The sequence below is a fragment of the Ammodytes marinus genome (genome assembly GCF_949987685.1).
Source record: "Ammodytes marinus genome assembly, chromosome: 14".
NCBI lineage: Eukaryota > Metazoa > Chordata > Actinopteri > Uranoscopiformes > Ammodytidae > Ammodytes > Ammodytes marinus.
In genome coordinates this window covers 19559689-19585540 of record NC_137218.1, presented here as the reverse complement: position 1 = coordinate 19585540, position 25852 = coordinate 19559689, and the positions used below count along the sequence as shown (strand labels likewise).

At 40.5% G+C, this 25852-nt stretch overlaps 1 protein-coding gene across 1 annotated transcript; it reads left to right on the top strand.

The window, feature by feature from the left end:
- Positions 1-1364: 1364 nt before the first annotated feature.
- Positions 1365-25482, top strand: ar (androgen receptor; the record flags this gene model as incomplete). Its single annotated transcript, XM_080041469.1, has 8 exons — positions 1365-2440; positions 8177-8328; positions 8538-8654; positions 17611-17889; positions 21162-21306; positions 24431-24561; positions 24692-24843; positions 25309-25482. The coding sequence occupies 8 exons, from the start codon at positions 1365-1367 to the stop codon at positions 25480-25482; spliced, it is 2226 nt and encodes a 741-aa protein (XP_079897595.1).
- Positions 25483-25852: the final 370 nt, after the last annotated feature.

Sequence of the window (25852 nt, the reverse complement as noted above, 5' to 3'; positions counted from 1 at the left end):
TTTTAATACTTTTATCTTTTTCTTTTTATCTTGTTTTTACCGCTGCTGCACTGATTGCCACCAACATAATTTCATTATGTCAATACAGTGACAGTAAATTCTTAGTAAGTGAAAAAAAATACACTTAATTCTTCTTATATGGACATGAAATAATTGCACTGTTCTATTCTCAGAACAGAGGAGGCTTCAAGTTTCCACATTGCACTTTCATATTGTTGTGTCATGTTTGACCAAATTGGCTTCCAAACTAATTGTGATGTAACAAAATCCTGCCCTTTAGCTGATGAATGTGAGAACAAACTCTGCACATCCATCATTGTCACTGTCAAGCATCCAAGTGAAGTAAGACGAAGCAGAACACCTTAATGAGTGAAAGGGCTTAATGAGTGAAAGGGGACTTATTTTGAGAAATACTCCTCACATTAGAGTACAAAGATCCGTAGGGTGTAAATGTAGGCCATATCTTTGCAAACTGTAAAACATATTTGACTGCTGACGGATGGCTCTGTGAACCAGAACTGGATGTCACTTATGTGTTGTAGTCCACATCAGCAATAGCACACTTTTTTTTTAAACAATTGAGTTTGAATTTCAATTAAAAAAAAAAAAGATAATTGGCCAATTAGTTTTAATTGGCATACTTTAGATTGGCAGTTTATGACTATATTAGTGATGACAGGCCCACATTAATAGTATGCGGTAGCCTACAACATATTAATTAAGCTAACTGACCAAACTTCGGCGCACTGTTGGAAAACCTCCACCTGGAATTATTATTTTTGACAATGGTTTCCCAATCGATAATAGGCCTATGTAACGTAATTTGAGCATGCAATAAATGTCCATAAAAAACACTCAGAGTGTTATAAAAAACAACTGGAGACAAGAGGCACCATGTTGACAGGCTTGGTTTTGAACAGTGGCACGTTAATAATAAACCTGAACTCTTTAGCTGCTCAGAGCATCTAAAAATGTCAACTTTGACAAACGAATCATTCAACGCCCTGATTTCTATTGCAGAGGGGGAAGTGCCGATGTTTGGAGGGTACAAAAGTCCTCTCCTGAATTCGCTCCTTATCAAACCGAACGCCTCTGATTCTGAAGATGACGGTCTAGGAGGAGTTAGTGACTCCAACAGCTCTCCCAGGACCTTTATACCCAAACGCTTTCCACCACGTGAGAGTTGGGTAGAGCATAACAATCTACTGGGGCCTGTGGAGAACTGTTGACGTTCAAAGTTCCAGTCTCCTGACCGAGTAAACACTATTTGGGAAATGAGCCAAACGAACGGTCAGTTATCTTGTAACAAAATGTGGCCAGGGGGGCAGAAAATACATTCTGGTGGCGCAGAGAGCGCTCCTGGCATGGCGCAACAAACAGAAGTGAGTCGGGTCTGTTTCACCAAAAAGCCCATAGGAAACGGTGCCAACAGCCTGAAAGATTTGGACGAGGCAGGACCAAATGCTGTTGACGGTTCCGGACCCATGAACCCGCTCGCCTGTGACATGGAAAAACACTGTTGTCAAACAGCTGCTGCTCCTCAGGAGGAGTTGTTAAACGCTCACTGCCGTGGTGTGGGCGACAGCCTATCTTTCTCTGCCTGCGCCACAATCTCAGAAACAGCCCGGGAGCTCTGCAAAGCTGTATCCGTGTCCATGGGACTGGCCATGGAGTCCAATGACACGAGCGACATGGACGCTTCTCACCCCCAGTGCGCTGCAAATGACCAAATGCGTGGAGAGTATTTGTTTGGAGCCGTACCCATGAACTGTCCCGGAGCCCAGGATGCTGCCAGCGAGTACAAGTGCACTGACCGAGAGGAGCGGCGCCTGCATGGCTACAAGCAACTGGTGGAAATGTTCAAAAGTTCAGAGACTACTGCGCGACTCCATCACCTCACCACCAGCACTCGGACATCTACTGTGGATGAGCAAAACTTCACACTGTGCAAGGCTGCCGATGACATAACTTCAGAAGAGATACATCATCTGGACACAGCGCGCGCTGCCTCGTGTCCATATGCCCGATCCGTGCCAGGCAACTTGGCAGACTCCGGCCAGCGGGCTCCAGAGGGGCCGTGTCGGCTCTACAACTCCCCCGATGAAGGGAGAGACTTTGGGGGAGCCACGGAGAACAAGTTCGGTGGTGGTTATCAGCCTGGACAATACAGCGTCAAGATCAAATCTGAGGACGGTGAATGTGCCGGGGCGCCGTGGGCAAGTAATTACACCTTTAATGACAAGTACAACTGTCAGGCTTGGGGTTCGAGACAGTGCGTAAATGCAAACAGCACAGCGGCCATATGCAATCCATATGAGAGGAGCGTCGTGCGTCCTGAACAGTGGTACCCTGGAGGGATGCTGAGGCCGCCGTATCCCAACTCCAACTTCTTTAAGAATGAGGTCGGCGAATGGCTGGATGTCCCCTACAATGACACTAGGTAATATAATACTATTTATTATTATCATAATTATAAAATGTGTCTTGTATCATGTGATTAAAAAAAACGAAAATATTGTTTAGGGAGCAAAAAGGGTGAGTTTGACCTAAACAAAATTACACCTGGCCCCTAATTTAATGCCACAAATGTCTCGGATTGGACCACAGTGTGACCTCGATCTGAGCCCAGTCAAAGTTCAGATCAACAATCTGCTGGATGCACTAGAAACAAAAGCAACACATCATCATTTAACCCAAACTCCCATCACATGAATAAATGTATTTACTTTTTAACTATCTGTCCTGGTTTAAAAAAAAAAGCATACAGGTTTTGTTTTTTCAATGATAATGGACCCATTTATTCTTCACCCCTTATTTAAATTAGAAACCAAATGTCAAACTAAACAGGTTCAAATAAACACTTTTTCGACTGCAATGTATTTTAAGACATTATCAAGCTACTTTCAATAAATGTACTGCACTTTAGCTCGTCAAACCTGGGATTTTCTTTGCATTTTTTCTTCTTTTTCACCCACCTAAATGTATGTATTTTTCTCATGTCTGTGCTTTCTTCTTATGTTCTCATGTCTGTGCTTTCGTCTCTGTTTTCTCATGTCTGTGCTTTCTTCTGGTCTTGTATTTTATTCATTCTAGCTGCTGCCATTTTGGCCAGGCCTTGCTCGGAAAAGAGGTTATTTGACCTCAAGCAATTTTGCCTGGTTAAATAAAGGTTAAAAAAAAAAGAAAAAAAAATTAAAACATATTTCATTATGTAATCGTCCGTTTAAATATTTGACATTTCAGATGAGCGTTCAACCCCGAGCTGATTTCATGATTATCTATTCAAAATATTACTGACTGAGATTTAAAGTGAAGGTCCTAATGAATAATGAATGAATAATGAATTTTAATTTGTTTCCTTATCAGCTGTTATTAAAACATACATTATAAATATCGACCCTGTCAATATATATATATATATATATACAGTATATATTTATATTTATTTATACACAAACACACATATATATATAATGTAAAAGTATCTCTATCTCTAAGAAAAGTAGTAATATTTCTAAGATAAATATTTTGTTCAAGAACACATTTCGTTCTTAGTGTGCATTTCTTTCTTGTTTGACCTCCTTCATCCGACAAAAACAAAGGGTAGTTTTTAAAGTTTTGATATTGGCAGCTGCTCATAACATGTATGTTAACAGACAGGTAGAAAGTGTGATTCCCATCCTTTTTAGGTTTACAACTGTTCCTGAATGCATTCAGTGAAAGAGGACGCATTACTGGATGTGTTGCTTGTGAGCATGAACGTAGTCTTCCTTGAAATATACTATTATCACTGAGTCTTTTGGATCCATCTCGTCATGTCAAATGTTGCTGCACAGAGTACACACAGAAGGGAATTACAACAAAGTAATGTCTGACTTTTTTTAAGGGGAGGCGTCTGTTTATAGCCTATTTCTTTAGAAAGTTTATACTTCAGTTGATTATTTAACTAATATGTCTAGCTCTTATAGTGCAAGGTTCTTAAATATGACTTGTTACATTTAGTTTACACCAAATATAAGTATAACTCCCAGGAATACAAAGGACACGGTGTACGTATTGACTGACATTCACACTGGTGGACTCTTAGAGCACACAGCAAAAGTGCGTTTTTGGATGTCTTTCTAGTAGATAAAACATGATTAAGGGCCCTCTAGGATGAGCTCTTCCAATGGAGAAAACAAGACGCAGTACATTATTGAGTTAACTTAAAAAAAAGTAGAAATAAAACTTCAAGGCATTGCCTCTTAGGCCGTACCTAGAAAAAGGTAAACCTCTAAATGGTTTAACAGTTAATAGCTCCATGTGTGTTTTGAATTAAACGGTGAAGTACCCAGGGTTAAGAACAGTTTCACCATAATTTATCTTGATTTATTTTGGCACTATTACCCCGCTGTGCACAGTGTACCCTTTATACACCAGACAGTGGAGCTTTGATGCTGCCGTGCCGACTATCTGTGAGTTCACCGGGCTGGTGAATGATTGTAAAGATTGACACAGAAGTCTGCAGCTACTAGAGCTCAGTTACACTAAGAGCCTTCACTACTGCGTGTGTACAGTCAATTACTAAACCAGAAAACATCTAAGCCAGGATTATAGTTGAGGCACAATGCAATGGTGCTCTTCAATGTGGAGGCCAACGAAAAAACCCAGCTGCAAACTGCCAAACAAGGAGCGGCCCTTCCTCCCATTACTGCAGAGAAACACACAGGGGGTTATTGAAGCATTGTCTAACCCTGACAGACAGCTGTGATTTTATTTTCATCAGCTCAAGACATAATAGCAAAAGGAACATGCTGCTTTTTTTTGTTTTCGGTATTTTATCTTTCATTTTCCTTTGAGTATTTAAAGCGACCCCTTAGGCGACGTGAGAGACAGAGATTTTGCGGCTGTGTGAAAGGCCTAGAGAGTGCTGATCTGACAGAGGTCCCCAGACAGAAGCTCAAACCTGGTTCATGGGGGTTTACATGCGGCTTAGACTTCTAGGTCAGCAGGATGCGGTCAGGGATAAAAACCTCGGAGCGTGGCAGTGGACTGGCACACCTGGCTGAGGGTGGATGGCATGGTTGATATGTGCGCATCGCTGTTTCGACTCAATTCTTTGACCACGGCAGACCCAGCAATACCGCCATGTTATAACTATTATGCCAAAAGTCAGAACATTAAAAAAAAAACATTTAAATGTTTTTAATTAGTTCTAAAAATTGTTATGATTAGTTGGTATTTATTGTATGTTCTTTATAAATAAAAAGGCTTTCTTTACCGTTTTCACACCAGTAAGACACCAGGATGACTAAGCGATGTCATTTCCCATTATTGTTTAAAGGTGAAGTATAAGCGGTTTATTTATGTTAATATAAATGTTAAATCGCCCTTTATTCATACAGTGATCACTTACATAATGTGCACGTTTCATAAAGCCGATCTCTCAGTCAGCTGCTCTGCATGTAATCGGCAAATAAACTTTTCGTCGGATCCCGAAATTAATATCCAATCACAAGAGAGAACGCTACAAACCGACACCCGTCTCACTCATGGTCTCACTGCCAGTGCACGCCAGAGGACAGATGGGTGAATGTTTATGCGCCTACAATGGTGGAGCAGGTGAAAATCCTTCCCAATGTCTGTTTTGATGGTTTTTATCATGTTTTATCACAATTACTGATCTGAGATGGTGCTAGATAACTCGCTGTTTGAAGACCGCAGTGCATTAATGTGGTGACGTAGGGACGAGCGAGGGGACTGCTAACTGCAGTAACTGACAGGAAGTTAGCTAAAAGAACCATTCCGCTTACAGCACCTTTAACCTAAGAGTTTTTGATTTGATTGACTGTGTCGTGTGTCGTAGTTAAACTTTATAAATGAAATAGAGAGAGGGGATGAATTTAACTTCAACAACCGACCTATTTTCCTTCTCTTTTCGCAAAAGGCAAAGTAAGAATTGGCACGTGTATTCCTCTCAATATCCAGAGTGGAGAGGGAGCGAAACATATCTCCTCTAAACATGGAGGGACTGCATGCCATTGCCTCACAGATGAGTGAAAACGGATGTTTGTTACTATTTGGCTGAAGCGTATATGTGGCGTACTGTATCAACAGTTTCCAGGCTCACATTCCTACTACACAACATCAAAATGTTCATGAACGCTAAGAAGTTGAGCAAAATGATGCAAAGTGATTAAAACTGATATCAAGCAAGCTGAAGCAACTCTGTGTAAGAAATTGGGTATTTATCTCAAGGAAGAGAATCAATCATTCAATGATTATAGAAAGATATGGCTAATTCACCCCAACTGCTAAGCATGTAAGACATAATTGGTGTATAAACTAAATAGACTGTTGCATCAATCAATCAGCAATGTTCATAGACTTTACTGACATTTACAGTACAAAAACATGAAAATACTGGAGACATAGAATTGCATCTTGTCTTTTGTAATAATTCCTGTGAAAACAGATACATGTATGCAAGGTGTGAATAAACGTGAAAATGATCATGACTTTATACAATGTATAAAAGTGTTATTTACGATTCTATTCAAATCTCATCATCGTCAGATTGATCTGTATTCAAGACACTGTTGTGCTGTCAACAGTTTGGAAAGAAAAGAAGAAAAACTTCAACCACACAAAGAGTAACAGTAATAATGAATAACTGTATCTTCCCCAAACACTGAAAGAGAAGAATTAATTAGTTTTTAAGAAATGCAATAAAAGTAACATAAAACAAATGACACTTTATGACTCTGTTAATACCTTCTCTAAAGCTCAAAATCTTAAATTACAGTGGGATCTTTCATCCCTGCAGATCCTAAATCCAGAAACTCCAGGTCACAGGACTGGTACACACAAAGGCTGCCAAGCAACTTTAATTACTACTCTGTCGTCTGTTTGACTAGGGATCCTGATTTTGATGAGACCACCTGATTTATTAATTCATGATTATTATTTTTTTTAATCAGCACAAGTTAAGTGCATATCATTTATTTGTAACACAACTTCACAAAGCAGAATGTTGGACCCTGATGACTGGATTTAAGTTGAATGGTACAGTTGCTTAATCCCTGACAAAACAATGAATAATCCTTGCATTGTATTTTTGAAAATTGAAAGATAACACTGTTTCCTTTTGATGCTACTAAAAAGGCTTTGTCCAAGAGGGATTTACTCAATACATTAAATTTTTTTTCAAACGCTGTTTACCAAACGTTTTTCTACCAATGCAGTCTTGACATGTCTGACAATACTGTGAGCTTTATGCATAGACAATTGACCCATCATACTGTATTCAAACATAGTGATAAACTGCTGCAGGAAGCCATTTAAACAATCAATTGTATAAATTGGGATTATTAGCAAGCTTCTTTATTAATTTGTGCCCTGACAATTTGACCCAAACTGATTTTTCACATTTATCGTTGATGGAACCCAGACCACAATATCTCTCACTAATTCATCACCTCAACTATTCAAAATACAATCGCATTGTACGAACAACCCTGATCTCACACTTCTCTCACACGGTTTGTTGTATATCACACATTCATAGACTAGATAATTCATTTCAATTTCAGTTTCTCTCCTTATCTGAAGTCCTAGACTCAGGACACAGTGGAGCTTCCTCGGCTAAATTTAATCCGCGTCTCTTCTTACACCGAACCTTGATATCTCACTCGCACGTCACCGAGGCAACATTATGTCTGAGCCTTTTCCCAATCTCTCCGCGTTCAAGGCTGAAGATGGGCGCCCATGGGGGGGGGGCCTTTACCCCCCGCCCTGACGCACTGTTGCTGCTCAAATCGTTCCCACACCACGCTCAGTCATCACACACTCTACCCTCCTTAAATCGCCCACTTCTTGTCCTTGGCACCAGTTCAAGGTTAGTCCAAAATGAGCTATTACAAGTTCATAAAGTCACGCACAGAATACAAAATGTTGAAAACATGTGAAATACCAAAACTATGAATAATAAGATAGCGTGCCAGGGAAACCAGTTGATACATCCAGGCTGGGGAACACCAACAAATCTAATCTAATTAAAATAACGGAATGATAATGATGTCAAAGATATAAGACTGAAGCGACTAACTATCAGTCAATAAAGTTTTTTTTACCATACAGGAGAATCCTGTATGGCTTCATGTTCACTATAAATCCTGTATTGTATGTTGGTCTGCAGGTTACAGTCTGGCAGAGAGCACATGTTCCCCTTGGAGTTCTTCTTCCCACCGCAGAGGATGTGCCTGATCTGTTCAGACGAGGCTTCCGGCTGCCATTACGGTGCACTCACCTGTGGCAGCTGCAAGGTTTTCTTCAAAAGAGCAGCAGAAGGTAAACCTTAATACAGCTTAAAAACTTGATCTCCTGCAATTTAAAACCTGCTTGAGATATTTTCTCCACCACTTTGATGCCAGTATTCAACAGCTAAACCAGTCCCCTTGGTCTTACAATTAGAATGTTGTATTCACACCCATTCATATTTTTCACAATTCCACAATTTGCGTACCTAAAAGTTACCTCTGTTGTCCCTTTTTATGCAGGCAAACAGAAATACCTGTGCGCAAGCAAAAATGACTGCACTATCGATAAGCTAAGAAGAAAGAATTGCCCGTCCTGTCGGCTAAGGAGGTGTTTTGAAGCTGGAATGACTCTCGGTGGTAGGTTGGATTAATGTACTGTAAGATTTGCTCTACTTTTTTTTTTTAATTGCGGCACTTTTTTCATATCCCTACATATGGCCAATATAACTATTTTACTAATACTTGTTGTTATTTTACTGCAGAAATAGGGTGTTTGCAGTATGAATATGCATTGGAAATAGATACATCTGTGCATAGACGGATTATGAGATAATGGGCCCCTGGGCACACATTCTTAAAGGGCCCCCCCACTCGTCCCTATCCAGCCAGGTACACTGAATTTTCCACACAGATACATACAATTAATGGCAAAAACATATTAAGGAAGTCAGTGTCTCCCACAGGATTTTGGGATACTGTTGGAGGGACCCTGTACCTTGTTGGGGGGTCCGGGGGTATGCCCCCCCAGATTTTTTTTACCTTTTTAAAGTAAAATGCATCAATCTGATGCACTTTGAGAGGAAGTTTTAGAGGCTATATCAACTCCTGAGATGCAGAAGAAACATTATTTATCAGATTTTTCTTAAACAGGCAGCACTCTTTTCTCTGCAACTGTAAAAACAGTACAGTAGATTGGTCTGCAGACCCATGTTATATGATGGAGGGACCCATTTCAACAGATAAAGGGTGGATAGCGGGGGCGCCCTTAGCTCACTTGGTAGGGGTTCCCCCCCTGCCCAGCAGCAGACCCGGGTTCGATTCCTTCCCGCGGTCGTTCTCTGCATGTCACTCCCCTCTCTGCCCCATTTCACCTCTGTCTCTTCAAACTATCAATAAAGCATGAAAAATGCCAAAAAATATCTTTAAAAAAATAGCTACTTTTTATGAACAATTTATAATTCACACATAGAAAGCTTATTTGTGTATATGTGAGGGGGCCTTCAAGGCCGCTCATGAAGCCCCTTTGACAGAGCTACTAATGCTGTTGTTTTTAACTTGCTTTTGTATTTCTCCCCTACTAGTTGAGGGGTCCATGATGATTTCTATCTTGTTAAATTGTAATGAGTATACTTATATTTAGGCTATTCCTTTTTGGACCCTGTTATTGACATCGGTGACTGAGCTCTTTGACTATGCAACATGAAAAGTTACTATCAGTATCTCTGGCTAAGGGCCCCCCTGAGCCCTTGGGCACCTGGGCCTGTGCCCGGTGTGCCCGTGCAGTAATCCACCCCTGCATCTGTGCAGTATATCGACTAAATAAATAATAAACACTGTACACGGTATATGAACAAAGCATAGTACAGATAAAGTGAAGTCCCAAGAGTGAAAGTACTTTATTCTCTCTTCACTGCATCTTAGCTGGCTCTCTTCAATTGCAGCATCATCACAATAGATCAAATCAAAATCAAATCAAATCAGTTTTATTTGTATAGCCCAAAATCACAAATAAACATTTGCCTCAGTGGGCTTTACATTCCATACAATATAATACAATATGACACCCTGCCCTTACACCCTTAGCTCGGCTGAGAAAAAACTCCCAGTAAAAAAAACCTTTACCAGGATTAAAAAATTTGAAGAAGTCTTAATAGGGGATGTTACTGATAATCAAGCCCCTGACTGAGCTGCCATGCAATTTATACCTATTCCATTCACTTCTCCTTACTGTCACCCAGACATGCTCGTCATATTAGGCTGTAAAGATTGACATATAGTGGAGTAATTGTAGTCCTGTGTTCAATTTTCACTCTCTTCAATCTTCTCATTCTGCTGAAGGCGAAAGTTGTACTCGAAGCACAAAGCTGACATGAGACATGTGAATTAAAGCAGCAGACATGCTGGCAATTTTGCCACCAGTCACAGACAAACCCATGGAGGGAAAATGTGGTTTAATGCTGCGATTGTAGGTAAAAAGGCACACCTTTTCTAACAGTGGGTCAAAGAGCCCCCTTTCACTTCTGTTCTTCTCCTAGACATGTAATTGATTTGTTGCATTTCACAGATACATTTATCATCATCATCATCTTCTTCAACCGCAGCTTGAGCAGGGAACCCCAAACTTCCCTTTCCCGGGCCACATCAACCAGCTCTGACTGGGGGATCCCGAGGCGTTCCCAGGCCAGTGTGGAGATATAATCTCTCCACCTAGTCCTGGGTCTTCCCCGAGGCCTCCTTCCAGCTGGACGCTCCTGGAACACCTCCCTAGGGAGGCGCCCTGGGGGCATCCTTACCAGATGCCCGAACCACCTCAACTGGCTCCTTTCAACGCAAAGGAGTAGTGGCTCTGCCCCGAGTTCCTCACGAATGACTGAGCTTCTCACCCTATCTCTAAGGGAGACGCCAGCCACCCTCCTGAGAAAGCCCATTTCGGCCGCTTGTACCCGCGATCTCGTTCTTTCGGTCATTACCCAGCCTTCATGACCATAGGTGAGGGTAGGAACAAAGATCGACCGCTAGATCGAAAGCGTTGCCTTACGACTCAGCTCTCTTTTCGTCACAACAGTGCGGTAAAGCGTATGCAAAACCGCCCCTGCTGCTCCGATTCTCCGGCCAATCTCACGTTCCATTGTTCCCTCACTTGCAAACAAGACCCCGAGGTAACTCCTTCACTTGTGGTAAGGACTCATTCCCTACCTGTTGTAGACAATCCATCGGTTTCCTGCTGAGCACCATGGCCTCAGATTTAGAGGTGCTGATCCTCATCCCAACCGCTTCACACTCGGCTGCAAACCGATCCAATGAGAGCTGAAGGTCACAGGCCGATGATGCCATCAGAACCACATCATCCGCAAACAGCAGAGATGAGATCCTCAGCCCACCAAACTGCAACCCCTCCCCACCACGACTACGCCTTGATATCCTGTCCATGAATATCACAAACAGGATTGGTGATAAAGCGCAGCCCTGGCGGAGGCCAACCTCCACCGGAAACGGGTCCGACTTACTACCGAGAACCCGTACACAGCTCTCGCTTTGAGCGTACAGAGATTGGATGGCTCTGAGAAGGGACCCCCTCACTCCATACTCCCGCAGCACCCCCCACAGTATCTCCCGGGGAACCCGGTCATAAGCCTTCTCCAGATCTACAAAACACATGTAGACTGGATGAGCAAACTCCCAAGCTCCCTCTAGGATCCTTGCGAGAGTGAAGAGCTGGTCCGTTGTTCCACGGCCAGGACGGAATCCGCATTGTTCCTCTTCAATCTGAGGTTTGACTATCGGCCGAACCCTCCTTTCCAGCACCTTGGAGTAGACTTTGCCGGGGAGGCTGAGAAGTGTGATACCCCGGTAGTTGGCACACACTCTCTGGTCCCCCTTTTTGAAAATAGGAACCACCACCCCGGTCTGCCACTCCTTCGGCACTGTAACCGACTTCCACGCAATGTTGAAGAGGCGTGTCATCCAAGACAGCCCCTCCACACCCATTGCTTTCAGCATTTCTGGATGGATCTCATCAACCCCCGGGGCTTTGCCACTGTGGAGTTGTTTGACTACCGGGGAAATTGACGATGATCCCCCATCAGCCCCCAGCTCTGCCTCCAACATAGAGGGCATGTCAGTCGAATTCAGGAGTTCCTCAAAGTGCTCCTTCCACCGACCGACCACCTCCTCAGTTGAGGTCAACAGCGTCCCATCCTTACTGTACACAGCTTGGATGGTTCCCCGCTTCCCCCTCCTGAGGTGCCGGACGGTCTTCCAGAAACACTTTGGTGCCGACCGAAAGTCCTTCTCCGTGGTTTCTCCGAACTTCTCCCACACCCGCTGCTTTGCCTCTGAAGTTTTGAACATCGACCACTCCACAGGGATGCTAGAAAAGCTCTGCCGGAGGTGCAAATTAAAGATCTCTTGAACAGGGGCCTCCGCCAGACGTTCCCAGTTCACCCGCACTACCCGTTTGGGCTTACCAGGTCTGTCCAGAGTCTTCCCCCACCCTTTGACCCAACTCACAACCAGATGGTGATCAGTTGACAGCTCCGCCCCTCTCTTCACCCGAGTGTCCAAAACATGCGGCCTCAGATCAGATGATACGATCACAAAATCGATCATCGACCTTCGGCCTAGGGTGTTCTGGTACCATGTACACTTATGAGCATCCCTATGTTCGAACATGGTGTTCGTTATAGACAAACCATGACCAGCACAGAAGTCTAACAACAAACGACCACTCGGGTTCAGATCGGGGAGGCCGTTCCTCCCAATCACGCCTCTCCAGGTGTCTCCATCATTGCCCACATGCGCGTTAAAGTCTCCCAGCAGAACTATGGAGTCCCCTACCGGAGCCCCATGCAGGACTCCGTTCAGGGTCTCCAAGAAGGCCGAATACTCCGAACTGCTGTTCGGTGCATACGCACAGACAACAGTCAGAGTCTTCTCCCCCACAACCCGGAGGCATAGGGAGGTGACCCTCTCGTCCACCGGGGTAAACCCCAACGTAGTAGCGCCCAGCCGGGGGCTCGTGGGTATCCCCACACCGGCCCGGCGCCTCACACCTTGGGCAACTCCAGAGAAGAATAGAGTCCAACCCCTGTCCAGAAGTACGGTTCCAGAGCCAAGACTGTGCGTGGAGGTAAGCCCCACCAGATCTAATTGGTAGCGCTCCACCTCCCGCACCAGTTCCGGCTCCTTCCCCCACAGCGAGGTGACGTTCCACGTCCCCAAAGCCAGCCTCTGCCGCCCGGGTCTGGTCCGTCGTGGTCCCCGCCCTTCACTGCCACCCATTAGGCAGCGCACCCGACCCCAGCGGTTCCTCTGACGAGTGGTGGGCCCATCAGTTTTAGAGGGAGTTGATGCCACGTAGCTTCTTCGGACTGTGCCCGGCCGGGCCCCGTGGCAGACCCGGATACATTTAGGATTATTATAATTGGAGACATAATATTACATTGGTGTCTTAAATTAGGGTTTTTTTCTGTCCAAATCCTTTAAGGTCAAGTCATAAAAATATTGTTTGGAAAGGATATTTTGAGATTGGCTATTTGGTTTTTGAAAAGTTGCAAAGGTATTGGAAGGTAAAATCAGTTCCCTCGTAAACTTTGTACTTTTACATCATGTCATTTAGACCTGTTTTTTGTTTTCCTTCTTGTAGTTTGGAAGGTCCTTAGAGAAGCAATAAAATCTCTGAATTTTGCATTATCGAGTTAGGTATCTGTTGGAGATTGAAAATCATGATTATAATGGATTGCTTGAATGTTTCATTTTTTTATTATTTGAATTACATATTACAACTGGAATGTTAATTGCATTGCGAAATAGAAGCAGGGAAAGGTTATTGTTGCCAAACCATGATAGCAGTCTCCTTTTGCGCCAACCTGAGGAAAGCTCAGTGCTGCACTTACAGTATAGGCTTCTTGTGTTGATATACAAACACACTTCCTTGATTTGATCATATTGTCTATCATACTAAAACCTTTCTAGTTTAGGACCCTGAATTTCTTGGATCTGGACACTTTTTTCATGAAGCTTAGAGCAAAAGTTGTGTCTCTTAACCAAAGTTTACAAAAAAGCAACTGCTTCTGCTCCCATTTCACTCACAGACAGGGAGTTGAACTTAATAATTTACACAAAGGCAGTGCTGTTACGTAAATTCATTTCATCATTAAATTATGAAATCTGTCAACATTGCAGCCACAGCCCAGTGGATGGTGATATTTGAACTAACCTGTTTTTTTGAACGCCTAAGCTTACTTTGCGTTTTACAGATTGTGTATTAGTGCATAACTTTAAGCTGTTTCGACAAGGCAGCTCAAACATATTTTTTCCTTGAGGGTGTTCCTCATGTGTCCTGAGATCTTCACCCTAATGGCCGTTCTCAAAGAAAAGCGGCTAGGCCCTTGTATCTGCTCTAAATGTCTTAAAGGAGTAAGAGAGATAAGATAATACTTTATTGTCTGTTTGCATGGACATTTTTCTTGCAGTGCAAGCTCCCAACAATTATACAGGACATGAAACAACACTTAAACATAAACAACAACAATTAGCCCTGCAAGAGTGGCCATATTTAATATGGGTATAAAAAGTCACTTATTTGCCTTCCTGTGCTGATTGAGCAGTGATATGGACAAAGGAACATATTAATGTTTGTATTTGTAGTAGTGAGTAGGGACTCTATTCTGAACTCTATATATCTGGGCTCACAACAAGATAATAATGGGGTAATGCTATATGACATAACAGAGGTACTAACATCGAGATATCTTGTTTGGTGATTAACAAATTCAACCCATTAGGTTTTTAGTTCAATTGATGTCAATGGTTGTTCCACCCTAACTCATCATTATCAAAAGGAAACTCCCAAAAGGCATCTTAGTAATGGGAAGATATTTTTTTTTTACTTCTATTATTATGATATCGGCCCATTATGACAAACTTTATACAAAGCTCTAATTTACAGCTCTACCCACTGAAGTAAGGTCATTTATTTCCTAATGAACTTATTTCTTATTATAAAACTTTACATTTAATTGTTTATCTGGGTCAGGACTAGTAGGTTAAAATACAGGTAAAATGTGAAGATTCTCTCCTGACTTCTCTTTTTGTTTGTGAAAGAACTCTCGCAGTTCCTCCCTCGTACCCTCCCGAAAGCACAACTTACATTTGTGATCTGATGGCGTAATGACATCTACAACCTGGACACCAAAGTGAGGGTAAAGTGGGATCTGTGAGAAGGCACACATAATAAAAATGCATTTCAAGAGGAGGAAAAAGGTGTTAAACTACCCGTGTTGTGGTTTCTTTGTGCAATCAGGCTCGCACATCGTGCAACCCAAAAAGATAGTTGCAAAAGTGATTATAATGAGGATGAGACGGATAATGACAGAAGGCAGTTAACCAAAAAATGTGAGTACATGGAGTCCCAATGTCCAATAAATTTACCATGTGCAATCTGATTTGACTCAAATTGGTTTAGTAATGGATAAGACTGCAGCTTATACACGGGAGTTCAGTTTCAGCAGGAAACAATCTGTGTGAATGACAGCTCAGTGTGTGGTTCAGCCAACGTATGCCAACTCTTTATACGGACAATTGACGAATATCTTGACTGATTAATTGCTTCCTTGACTGTAGCTTTGAGTGTAACAAAGGACGTGCTAGACATCATCGTCATGGATGTGTACCTCCTGTTTATGTTGGCTTCAACTCAAGCATGAGGATCTTAAGGTTAGCTCAAGCCAACGTATTTACACTGCACTCTGCAGAGATCAGATGCCTGCCTGTGTCAAACAGAAGAATCCCCCTGGAGGAACTTTTAATCAACCATTTTTATTTGAAATGTTTGTTATTGGATCCGACTAGGAAGTGTGACACTTTCAAATTATCCGTCTTATATCATTTGCATTTTGCTTTAACCCTGCTATTTTTGGAGGGATTTAAGTCGTGTCTAGGGCAATTTAATATTTATCCAATTAATGTAAGCCAGGCTGGAGCTTTAATGAGACATTCAGAAACTGCTCTGGGCAATTGCATGAAAATGTACAGTACATTAAGTAAGTTACAGTACATAAGTTAAATCATTAATTGTTAAATGAAGGAGATTACATATGATCACATTTATCTTTGCAGACTTTAATGGATTTAAACATAACTGACCAACAGAAATGTATGGTTCTTCAGTGCATTCAGCACATAGTTATAATTTGTATCTGTCTGTCACTCACTCTCCAGCACAGCTGTCATTCTGAAATTAGAGGCTGAGCTGAAGCTTAACTTTTTGCATCTTACGTGTTCTAGGAAAAGCAATTGGTCCTAAACCTGATTGTTAAAGAACTAAATGTTTTTGGCAGCTGTGTATCATAATATAATTATTTCAATCTGATTGTATTGCTACTTACTGTACATGGTAGTCTACTACAGCAAAATACCTGGATCCAATTTAGTTTGTAAGTGCAGTTGGGGGAACATAAATTGCAGCTTTATCATTGCACTGAAGGGTTCTTTTTTCCAACATACATTTGTTCTATGTGTTTTTTTTTGTCTCTTTACATTTTGCCGTGCCAAAGAAAACAGAAATGTTATTCAAATATATATGATGTATTGTGACGTTAAAGTATATCTATATATTAACACTCAATCCACAATCTTCTTCTTTTTTTTTTTTTTTTTTTATATTTTTTTGGCATTTTTATGCTTTATTGATAGTGCAGAGACAGAGTTGAAATGGGGCAGAGAGGGGAGAGACATGCAGAGAGCGACAGCGGGCTGGAATCGAACCCGGGTCCGCTGCTGGGCAAGGCCCATGGGGGGGACGCCCTACCAACTGATCTAAGGGTGCCCCTTCAATCCACAATCTTCTTGGGAGAAGAAAATGCAATAACATAAGGCGGATAAAATACATTATTAACCCACATCATCTGCTAGCTCTCACACATGGTGACCTCGGGTCTTTCCAACAGATGAAGACTCATCTGTTCAGAGTTTCCCTTCAAATGGAAAATAATTCAATATCTTCAAACCTATTACAAGATCAGTCACAGTACTGTTGGATAAAATGGATAATTCCTTTAAAACATTACGTAAAACCCACAGCAGCTGTATGAGATATTTGATAACAGATGGTTTAGAAAGTAGAATTAAATTGAAAATCAAATTCCCAAAAGTGTGCATAGTGTATGTTAGGATTTTGTTGTTGACCTGAGAGGATGTAATTGATTGATTCTAAGTTAAAGGTTCAGTGCTGTTAAATTCAGTATTTGTACAAGTATCTGTTCATTCTGCAGACCACATTTAGCTGTATTGGTGTCCAGCTGCGCAGTGAAATGTCTTAAAATCAAAGGTAGAAAATCCATCATGGATCCAATCACAGGTCTTTCAAACAAGGAGAAATCACAGTCAAAATCCATCAGATGTCTCAAACCTGAAATGAGAGGATTAAACATCTCAGTATTATCACTTGCAAATCAAATGCATGTATTTTGGATAGTAGATGGAAGATTGGCTTTGTACCTGACAAAATATCATTAATTCGTCAGTTTTCATAAGCTTATTTGTTAGCTTTTATTAAATGAACTAATTCTGAATTTCTTGCTTTTGTTTGTAGCACGTAAACTGAAGAAGATCGGACAACAGAAAAATCCCGAAGAGGATCATCCTGCTCAGGATTCCTTAGAGGTTATGCCCAATGTCTCTCCCAAATCAGGCCTCAACTTCAACTCTCAACTGGTCTTCCTCAGCATCCTGGAGTCCATTGAGCCCGAGGTGGTAAATGCAGGACATGACTATGGCCAACCGGACTCAGCAGCCACCCTGCTCACCAGCCTCAACGAGCTGGGAGAGAGACAACTGGTCAAAGTGGTCAAGTGGGCCAAAGGATTGCCAGGTAGGACACAACATTCTTTTTTTTTATTGTAAGTTATAGAAATTTGGAAGCGTGTTTGCATTTATAATTTAATGCTGTTCTTGTGATTACAAGTTAATTGTCACGTTATTGTCTTGAGAAAGCAAAATGTTCCTATTACCCTTATCTCGAGATAACACAATAATCAACCTGTTATCCCAAAAGTTTGTTTTCTCTCATGTTCATAAGATAACGGGCTGTAATTGGGGCTTTACCACAAGATATCCGCAATAAAGAATAATTGCAAGCACGGCCATACTCGGCATCAGTAATAAAAGAGAACAAATACTACATTGTGAAAACTGCATTATAAGTGTTTTTTGGGCCTCATGGGGGAAGCATAAACAAGCTGTAAACACAAAAATCATCCCTATTCAAGAGCAACACAAGCATTCGGTAACATTTTACAAAAAGGTACACAAAATTGTAGTACCTACTACATATACTATATGTGTTACCTACTACATACGTTTTTTTTGTGCTACCTTCAACATAATTCATTTTTGTGTGTTTCCTACCAAATAAGTTTTTTCTGTGTCAAACAGCTGACCCGCTCAGTTGTTTCACGTCGGGACAGTGGGACTCAGTCTAAAGTCAGATGATCACTTAGAAGTCAAAAAGCAGAATCAAATGAAATACAATTTAAATTAAATAAAGATCTCTGTGCCTCTCTCTCTCTATCTCTCTGCCCGTCTCTCTCTCCACTGCACACTCTGTCGGCATCGGCAAAAATGAATAATTGACACATTCCCCTACATTAAACGGTTAAACTTGTATACGAAAAAAATAGTAGGCTAAGTAGCACAACAACAGAAAAAACTTATGTAGTAGCTAGCACAAAAAAACTTATGTGGTAGGTAACAAAAAAATAATAATAATGTAGTAGGTAGCACAAAAAACATGTATGTAGGTAGCACAAAAAAAATACTTGTGTAGTTGGTAGCACAAAAATAAACTATGCGTTAGGTAACACAAAAAAAACATATGTAGTAGGTAGCACAAAAATAATACTTATGTAGTAGGTAGCACAAAATAAAAAAAAACCTGTGTAGTAGGTATCACACAAAAGCACAACAAAATCTTATGTGGTTGGTAGCACAAGAAACATGTAGTATAGCACAAAATAAAAAAATACCTATGTAGTAGTAGGTAACAAAAAAAACTATCTATGCAGTAGGTACTACAATGTTGTGTACCTTTTTGTAAAGTGTACCATTTGAAGTTGTGTTTGTATCCGATAAATGTTAGCTCAATAGTCCCACTTATTTTTGGCAGCTGTATCCCCATCATTCGCTGTGTTCACCAGCTAGTTGCAAACTGTCTGTCTGCTGTTTGATGCTGGTAGTGTACAGTGGGTGTATGAGTGTCTCTTTCTGCTGTCAGAAAAAAAGGATTGATGAAAACAGAGACAGTGATTCAAGCTGTAAACCAGTTAACCCGAACCGATGAGCTGAAGCGCTTGAATGCTCTGTAGAGCTGAAGCGAACCGCAGAGTTGCAGTGATAGTTCTATATGGATGTGTGGCTATGAATACATACTAAAATTTTATGAAAAATAATACTGACTATAGCAAATTCAAATACAGTGTGGAATAAGATACGATAACACATAGTTAATACCATCTGAGCTATCAAACCTGGGACATAATGTGTTGAACCTGAAGTGTGATTTTGCTGATAAACAAGGGAAAAACTTAACCAGAAACAGTATATTGAAAGAAAATATTCAGTTGTTCTCTAGTTCTAGAAAATTCCTCAGCTGAGCTGTAAAAAGTTGGAATCGTTGTATTTTGCTGATCATGGCAGCAGGTCATCTTAAATTAATTTTGATGACAATGGATTGGATCCTTATGATTGTGCATGAGGATGCTCTAATGTGTGCAACCAACCTACAAGCCTGACAAGCTAGTCAGGGTATCTGTCACAGGGTGTGTACGTCGCAGCAACTGTGTGTGTGGGTGTGTGTGAGTGCGTGTGTGTGCATGTGTGCATGCATGCATTGGCATGTCTGGTTGCATGCCAAAATGTTGATTTATGGCCCTTTGTTGGCCTTTGTAACTCCTGCATTGTAACCTAAGTGGTGTTTTGGAGGAACACACCTGTCCTTCAACAAAGAGTCATAAGGCTTTGACTTTCTTTTCTCTGTCTGTATTTAAGCCAATTCAAATTGTTGTTTGTGTGTGTAATCAGAGGATAACGTTGCAGAGTTCATGAACTTCATGAAATCTACATCCATCTCCGCTGTCTCAAGAGTGTTGAGCTCCAGGTTGTTCTGTATGCTCCAAGTCACAATTTACAATTTACCTTTATTTATCCTCGAGAGATCATTGAGGGGTGACACTCATTTACAATGATGTCGATGTAAAAACAACAATACATACAAAATATACAATGCAAATACGTTAAATACAAAACAATCTGATAAAGAGACTAAACAATTTAAACGTTTAGACAGAGATGTAGAATGGCTGCAATTCAAATTAAATTAATCATTTGATATCTTCTTTTATATACTTATATTTGCCTCCATTATCCCAGTTTTGGCTTAACCCTGAAATGTCTATAGTTCCAAGGTTCAGTAGGCAAGTGTGCCTGGACCCCTATCCTGGCTTTCCAACCGGTTTCTGCTGTGTAAAGCTTTGTGACATTCAGGCAATACAATCTGAAACAGAGAGCATCAATTTGTTCTGTGTCAGTCACACAAAGCTGTTTATTATCAGCATAGCTATGGAACCTGTTGACACCACAAGATGTATCATATACAGGTTAAAAAGTAGTGGCCCTCCAATCGATCAAGTTGTTTAAAGTAATCATCTGAAATGACAAAGAACTCAGTGAGAAACAACGGGAGGCGTATCAATTAATTAAACAATTTCCAAAAAGGCCACAATTCTCTGAGTTTATGTATAATGCTTTTTTTAATAACACAAAGATATAGGGTGGAGTATCATTTCACCCATTCATGCATGAATTACAACAAACTAGGTCTGCGTTCTTTCCTTTTTATGCACGAAAAAATTAACAAATGTGTTAATAAGATAAATACATTTGAAAAAACATCATCAAACATCATCATCGAAATCCACGCATGTTAAAGAAAACAGCTTTTAAAAGGCTGTCCACTGTTGTGACCACTATGCATGAAAGGGTGAATATGAATTTCCTGATACTGCAAACATTTAAAATAATTTGTGCTTCTTTTACAAAATATGCCATATGGTATGATAGTTTATGCTGCTGACTCTTTGTCTTTAGGTTTTAGGAATCTCCATGTGGATGACCAAATGACTGTCATTCAACATTCGTGGATGGGGGTGATGGTGTTTGCCCTGGGATGGAGGTCCTATAAAAACGCCAACAGCAGGATGCTTTACTTCGCTCCGGATCTTGTGTTCAATGAGTATGTACGGCTCTGATTTTTTTTTCAAATTGAACCAATGTTAAAAAAAAAAGATTGAATCGGGTGGTGCCCAATGTGCTGTGCTTCTCTTTACATATAGAGATCAACCCCAGTGAGTCAGCTGGTAATGGTACCAGTTTCTCTCTGCCTTCATCTCTTTCTCTGCCTAAATCCTTCTCTCATTTGCTTGCCTATGCATGGGCACACGAAGACATCTTTGAAATTTCATAAATGTGAAGTAGAAATAGCTGCAGGCTTTTCAGGACCATGTTCATCCAATTTTCCCTAGGACTTCTTTTGTTATTGTGAGATTAAAGCGGGGAACTTTCTTTTCCTGCATTCAAACACTCACGGCACTGGTTAGTGAAGATAATTCAGATCTGAATATAACTCATGATAGACGACAACAACTGTGGTGAGATCTGTCTGAGTGTTGGCGTGGATTATTGTGGTTCTTATATATTTCATCAAAAGTTTGCTGCTATACATTTGTGGCCATAGTAAATGAAGGTTGATCTTTAAATCATTGGTTATTTATTTGAAAATATTAGAAATGAGTGTGTGTGAGTCAGATTTCTCTCCCCTAATGATGTCATAAGGGGATAAGCCAGGCCCACAATTACCAACCTTAACGTAGCAATACCGCCATCCGCGATAAGTACACTCCCCGCAACACATAAATCCAACTGGCAGTTAGATTCGATCAAGCAGTTAGATTCAGGGCCCATCAGAGCAGCATGGGCTTTTTGAAAGGCGTGGCTAAAACAGACCAGCTTTAAAACAGACCGTTTCAGAGAGATAGAGGCTAATAAAAAAGATTTAACAATGGCACTGGCAGAAATATAAAGGTTTTTTTGGAAACTACACCATGAAAACAGTTTCTTGTAGAAACCCAAATTACAGAATTGAACCTGAAGATTATTAGAATATGTGACCTTTAAAGGGCAGTTCCAGTTTCCATAAAGTTGACATACTTACAAAAGACAGACTAAAAAAGGTATAGTCAAAATCAAAGTAGCTAAGGCTGAGATATCCTGACTTTTAACCCCAGTACTGTACAATGTCTTCTGTTAAACCCTCATGCCTATTGAATGGTAATGTCTTTCAAACTGCTGTGTCCAAGCTGACACTGAGATAAACCCCTTGACATCATCAGTTAATCTGCCAGACTTTAGAAAGCCCCCCCCCCCCCATTATGGACATAATACAACAGTTTTTACAGGCTGTATAATCTATGGGGAGTAAACTGAACTTGATGTGCCGCTTAAACGATTTTGATTTCTCTTCATTTCAGTTTCCATTCACAATGATAACTGCAATATTTTTCTTATAGATAAGACATGTCTCTAAAGTATGAAAAGAGCATATTAAAAGCAATGAAAGAAAACCCTAAAATCGATATCTCCTTGTATTGATCATATTGAATTGAAGCAAATGACAGTTGTTTGTGTTTGCTTAATGTTGCACTGGTTTGATTTTTATGTAATTCTAAAAATGTACTAGGATTGACAGATCAGAAAAAACTGCTTGTGCACTGCTATGAATCCAAACTTTGCTTAACTTACAATTCTTTCCACAACCAGTTCAGCGATGTAACAGCAGGTTTGGTTTCTTTTACAGCTGACAGAATGCCTGAGTGTAAGCTCTGGGCTTAGAACAGGCAGAAACATTGAGATCTCCCCAACAGGTTAAAGTTGAAAGATTCTGGTTATAAGTACAGGAAAAATGTGTTTCACCAAATATTTCCATTACCATTACAAGAGCCAATATCCACATCTTTAAAACTACAGAAGAAAAAGTTTGATAGCATCATGATATAGGTCACTTTTTTTATTTTGGTGTGGTGGATCATTGCTTCAAATGTTGAGGACTTAATAAGTGCAAGTGGTTGCCGTACAAGTTAGAAAAGTGGATCATTTAAGCTACAGTATTTGAAAGTGTTAATGGACTGATGTGCTCATTGTCTCGGCACAGTCATCGTAATAGGAATCTGAAATAGGATTGATTTAAAAGTAGTTGCATTTTATTGTTGAATAAGAAGGGCAGTTGTACTTACATACTTCACATTTAAATGGCCCCAACACATTCATATCAGGCATATACTTCTCACATGTAAAGCTAACTTCAAGCAGAAGTTTTACTCATAAGCATGTGAAGCAGCCTAGTGTGCTGAAGCTCCGATCCCTTTGTGACAGACCATATCCATCATCCTTGCAAAGATTCTTCATTTTGTGTCTTTGAACTCATCCAAAAGCTCTGAAACAATTGGATTATACACTGTGTGTATTACACATTTACAAGCACAACTATTCAAATGTACATCCATTTCCAGACAGATGGAGAATATTCAGCCCTATTTAACTCTATTGCATATCTCTTTCTTTCTTTCTTTCTTTCTTTCTTTCTTTCTTTCTTTCTTTCTTTCTTTCTTTCTTTCTTTCTTTCTTTCTTTCTTTCTTTCTTTCTTTCTTTCTTTCTTTCTTTCTTTCTTTCTTTCTTTCGTTCTTTCTTTCTTTCTTTCTTTCTTTCTTTCTTTCTTTCGATTTCAGCTCTATTCTGTGGTCTGCAATTGTTAACATCTAAAGTCTTAATCTAATTAATTTGCTTCATTTACCTTTATCTTCATATCCTACCAATATGTTACAAATGGTCTGTTTTTCTGACTCCTACTGAAGGCAGAATTGTTTCAAATGGGAAGATATAGCAAGCTTTCTCTCTTTCTTCTCCTCCCATGCTTGTTGAAATAACTGAAAATTGTCCAGGCATGATGAACATGAAATATCCAATCACCTCTTGAAATATTAACATATAAATGACTTAAACATTTTACTGAACTTTACAGCCAATTTTCAAGGACGAGATTGTAGTTCGAAATAGTTTTTAAACATCTTGCACAAGATGTCAAAGTTCGCGCGGCAAAAATCTGCGTTGTTATAGAGGTAATTCACTGCCCCCATTACATCACTAATATATATAGATCTAACCTCTGACTTTCTTTCCTATTCAGCAGGTTTTCATCACAGAATAAATGTCCAAGGTGTAAGGCAATTTGTCCTTTGCCCCTTTTCAATTTCAACAACTCCATCATTTCACATTTGTACTCCTGACCTTTTAACATCTGCAGAAATCGGATGCACGTTTCCTCCATGTATGAGCACTGCATACGGATGAGGCATCTTTCACAGGAGTTCCTGCTGCTCCAGATCAGTCAGGAAGAGTTCCTCTGCATGAAGGCCTTGCTCCTCTTCAGCATTCGTAAGTAATGTCCGGCGCACTTTCCTATCAAAATGAAAGGAACTTCTTTAATTAGACATACAGTTGAGCAAAATCAGAAATGTATCTGCTGAGCATGTCGTCAACACTGTTTTTTTTCTGTTTTTACCAGTTCCCGTCGAGGGTCTGAAGAGTCAGAAGTACTTTGACGAGTTGCGTCTCACCTACATCAACGAACTGGATCGCCTCATCAACTATCGAATGGCGACCAATTGTCCTCAGAGGTTCTACCAACTCACCCGACTCCTAGACTCTCTCCAGACGGTGAGATAAAGCCTACACACTGCTTCTGGCAGTTTTCCTGACATACACATGAACACATGTTATCGCTCCCTCAACACAAGGAAATGTGTGGCTTTGGTTGATTTTTTATTTTCTGAAAGTTTCTGAAAGATAAAGACGTGTGTGCATGCAGAGAAAACACTCTTAAGCAAGAGTTGAAATTCTACTAATTTGCTTAAAATGTTTCTTGGCAATGCATGCAATTAAATCAAAGTGGATGCTGCTCTTTTTTTCATATCTCACGGAATTTTTTTTGCATTCATGCAGAAGCTGATATCTCCTAATCTAACTACAACAAATAACAAATAACTACTTCAGGGTAAACATTAATAACACCATCTGTTTTAGTGGAGATTAGTAAAGATCATGATCAAGTCATGTCAGAACATTGCTTGTTTGACATGACAATCAATTGATCTCTCTGTGTGTTTTTTTATTCTGTTTCAGACGGTGAAGAAGCTCCATCAGTTTACGTTTGACCTCTTCGTCCAAGCTCAGTCGCTCCCCACGAAGGTCAGCTTTCCAGAGATGATAGGAGAAATAATCTCTGTACATGTACCAAGGATCCTGGCAGGCCTGGCCAAACCAATCTTGTTTCATGAGAAGAAAGATTTTTTTTAATCAAAAAGTGACTCATCTTTGCTGCCTCCATGAACTTAAACAAAGGTACTTTTTCCCTACGGCCTCAATCTAATAGCTCTCAGCCCAGTCCTGGAATCATTACTCTAATAATTCTTTAATTTTAGTCATAATTGATATAGTTTGTGCAGAACTGTTAAAGTTTTTACCAGAAGCTGTGCAAGAGCAGAGATACTAATTTAAATATATACAGTAAGTCTGCAAATCATGATTACAGCAACCTTAAAGTAATAGGGTTAAAAAGATCAAGTTTCTACGGAGCCCCTCTGGTGACATCTGTGAAGAAAAAAAAAATCTGTTTGCTCGATTTAGTGATCTGTTTGCATGACTTAATAATCTGTGGCCACAATTT